The 2,504-nt window shown below is 51.9% G+C and overlaps 1 protein-coding gene across 1 annotated transcript; it reads left to right on the top strand.

Moving 5' to 3' along the window:
- Positions 1 to 313: 313 nt before the first annotated feature.
- On the top strand, positions 314 to 2,192 carry LOC104287462 (forkhead box protein L1). Its single transcript, XM_009886175.1, has 4 exons — positions 314 to 420; positions 1,194 to 1,362; positions 1,710 to 1,944; positions 2,047 to 2,192. Exons 1-4 carry the CDS (start codon positions 314 to 316, stop codon positions 2,190 to 2,192), a joined length of 657 nt encoding a protein of 218 aa, XP_009884477.1.
- Positions 2,193 to 2,504: the final 312 nt, after the last annotated feature.

Raw genomic sequence — 2,504 nt, 5'->3', positions numbered from 1 at the left:
CCCCCCCCTCCCCCCCCCCCCCCCGGCTCCCCCAGCCCGCCCCATCCCGGGCAACAGCAACAACAACGATAACACCACCCCCCAAAAAAATAACATCCTAACAGGCGGTCTGTCTGGGATGCGAGAATTGCAAAAGCAATCCCCACCCCATCACGGAGAGAGTGTGTGTGCAGGGAGGAGAGGGAGCGTGAGGAGGGGGCAGAGAGGGAACGAGACAGACAGAGGGGAGGGAAGAAGGGAGGAGGGAGTCCAGGCTCTGAGAAACATCGCTCCATCTCTCTCACTCCACAGGAGCTGAGCAAGGAGCAGGACGATGTTTGACAACACGCAGTACCCCTATAACTGCTTTAATTACGATGGAGATGATTATCCTACCTGTAGTTCTGACGAAGAGAAAAAATTCACCAGACCGGCGTACAGGTAAGATGAAGTTTTTCCAAGTCCCCCCATCGCTGAGGATGTTCCTGTGCTCTGGGATGGCGGGATCACGGCTCTCGGGGAGCGTGGGAACTGTCCCCAGGAGTGGCAGTGGGTCTGGCCCCACCACAGGCACCGCAGTGGGGCACTTTTCCCCCCCTCTCCGTGTTTGGAGTGTTCACGATTTGTTTCCTCTGGTGCGGGGTGACAGCAACTCTGGCGTGCCGTTGAGCCACCAGACCTCAGATGGTGTCCTCCGAGCTCCAGGAGCACCGGGAGAAGGGGAATTAATTGTGCAGCGTGCCGATGGGTGAATGGGGTGCGGATAATCCCCGGAATGGTGGGCAGATGTGCGGTGAAGATGTTCACAGGGGCAGCAAAGGTCCTTCCCACGGGCAGGCACGGTCTCCAGTGACGGTGTCCCTGAGCCCAGTCTGTGTCACTGCAGCCTCCCAGATCAGGGAAAACTTTTCTGATGGGGTTTGGGAGGTGATCTGTCTGTAATCCCGGACCTAAGCCCCCTGCGCTGGGCGCCAGGGCAAGCAGCCGGGTCGGGGCTCCCTTGCCTGGATGTAACGCCTGCGCGTCACCCCGGGGCTCGGGGCCGAGAGGCATTGGCCACGCTCGGGGTTATCCCTGGGATGGCTCGGGTCGGGGTGCAGATCCACCGGCAGAACTTTTGGAAGGAGGATACAGGCACGCGTGTACCCACGGGGTCCTAAAAACCGAGCGGGTGAGTAAGGCGATGGTGTAACGGCACGTTTTCCTTTTTTCAGCTACATTGCCTTAATTGCAATGGCCATCCAGCAAAGTCCTTCCAATAAAGTCACCCTCTCTGGCATTTATGACTTTATAATGAAGAAATTTCCTTACTACAGATCAAATCAAAGAGCCTGGCAGAACTCCATCCGGCATAACTTATCGCTTAACAGTTGTTTTGTGAAGGTAAGATCAGTAACTGTATATTTACAGACACACTGTGCATGGCTAAAAAAAATATAAGCAGGAATAATGTCATCACTAGGAAAGAAGGGAAACAAACAGCTGAGCTGCAAATCACTTAAAATCTCTCTGAGTTGTCAATTATAAAGAGTATCTCCTTGTCTGATGCGTGCTAATAGATAACAAATTGAAGAGGATGGAGTTTACATCCTATTCATATAATGAAAGGGAATAAGCTTAAAAGTCTTGTCATGTGTGTTTACACCATTCTTGACTGTAAATGAATGCAGATGTTCAGCAGCAGCATCTGTAACACATACAAATACTGAACTGCCTTTAAATAAATACAGGTTCCCAGAACAGAAGGGAATGAGAAGGGGAAAGGAAACTATTGGAGCTTTGCAACGGGATGCGAATCCATGCTGGATCTCTTTGAAAACGGGAATTACAGGCGAAGACGGAGGAGGAGGAACGTGAAAAGGGAACATAAGGAGCAGAGACCAAGCAGAGGGAAAAGTCCTTCATCCCCCGATACACCTTCAGTGGACTCTGCTTTAAACAGCATTTCCTCTTCTGAAAGTAAACGTGAAAGAATCGAATCGGGCCCGAGGCTACCGGAGCCTCGTGGGTTTGCTCCGAGCAGCGTGGCCACCAGGCAGAGCCTCGGCAACCCCTCCTTAGCAAAAGCCGATTCCGAAATTAAATTCAGCATCGACTACATCCTCTCAGCCCCCGACCCTTTGCCTGTCCTGAGGTCTCAATACAATATGCAAGAAAATAAGCATCATCTACTGGAGGCCCAGCAAATTAATCTCCAGTTCTGGACAATGTGATGCTGTCTGGTCGCGGTAACGCGGTGTGGGTTGCGGCGTGTTCCGCAGCCTTGTGTCACCGAAACCAGCCGCCTGCCTCCTCGCCGTCGTCCTCAGCAGAATGCAGAAAGGGTCACCCACGCACCAGCTGAGTCTCTGTCGGTACCCACAGAACTTTGCTGAGATTAAAGCATAAATAACAGTTACCGATACCGGTTTTCACCGTGCTGAACTTCAGGAATTTCTGGCTTTCTTTTCCAAACTGTCGTGGACATCATTTAACACCACAAAGAATTTCCTTCCTCAAGCAGAATCCGACAGAAAAGAGACTTG

This window comes from Charadrius vociferus, unplaced genomic scaffold (genome assembly GCF_000708025.1).
Source record: "Charadrius vociferus isolate BGI_N301 unplaced genomic scaffold, ASM70802v2 scaffold430, whole genome shotgun sequence".
Taxonomy (NCBI): Eukaryota; Metazoa; Chordata; class Aves; order Charadriiformes; family Charadriidae; genus Charadrius; species Charadrius vociferus.
Note: the sequence above shows the minus strand (reverse complement) of the source record. Positions and strands in the feature narration are given on the sequence as shown.

Coding starts and splice junctions, on each gene's coding strand:
- LOC104287462 (XM_009886175.1), top strand. CDS start 314: ATGTTTGACAACACGCAGTACCCCTATAACTGCTTTAATTACGATGGA. Junction 1,363..1,709: donor TTAACAGTTGTTTTGTGAAG/GTAAGATCAGTA, acceptor AAATAAATACAG/GTTCCCAGAACAGAAGGGAA. Junction 1,945..2,046: donor TTCCTCTTCTGAAAGTAAAC/GTGAAAGAATCG, acceptor CCTTAGCAAAAG/CCGATTCCGAAATTAAATTC.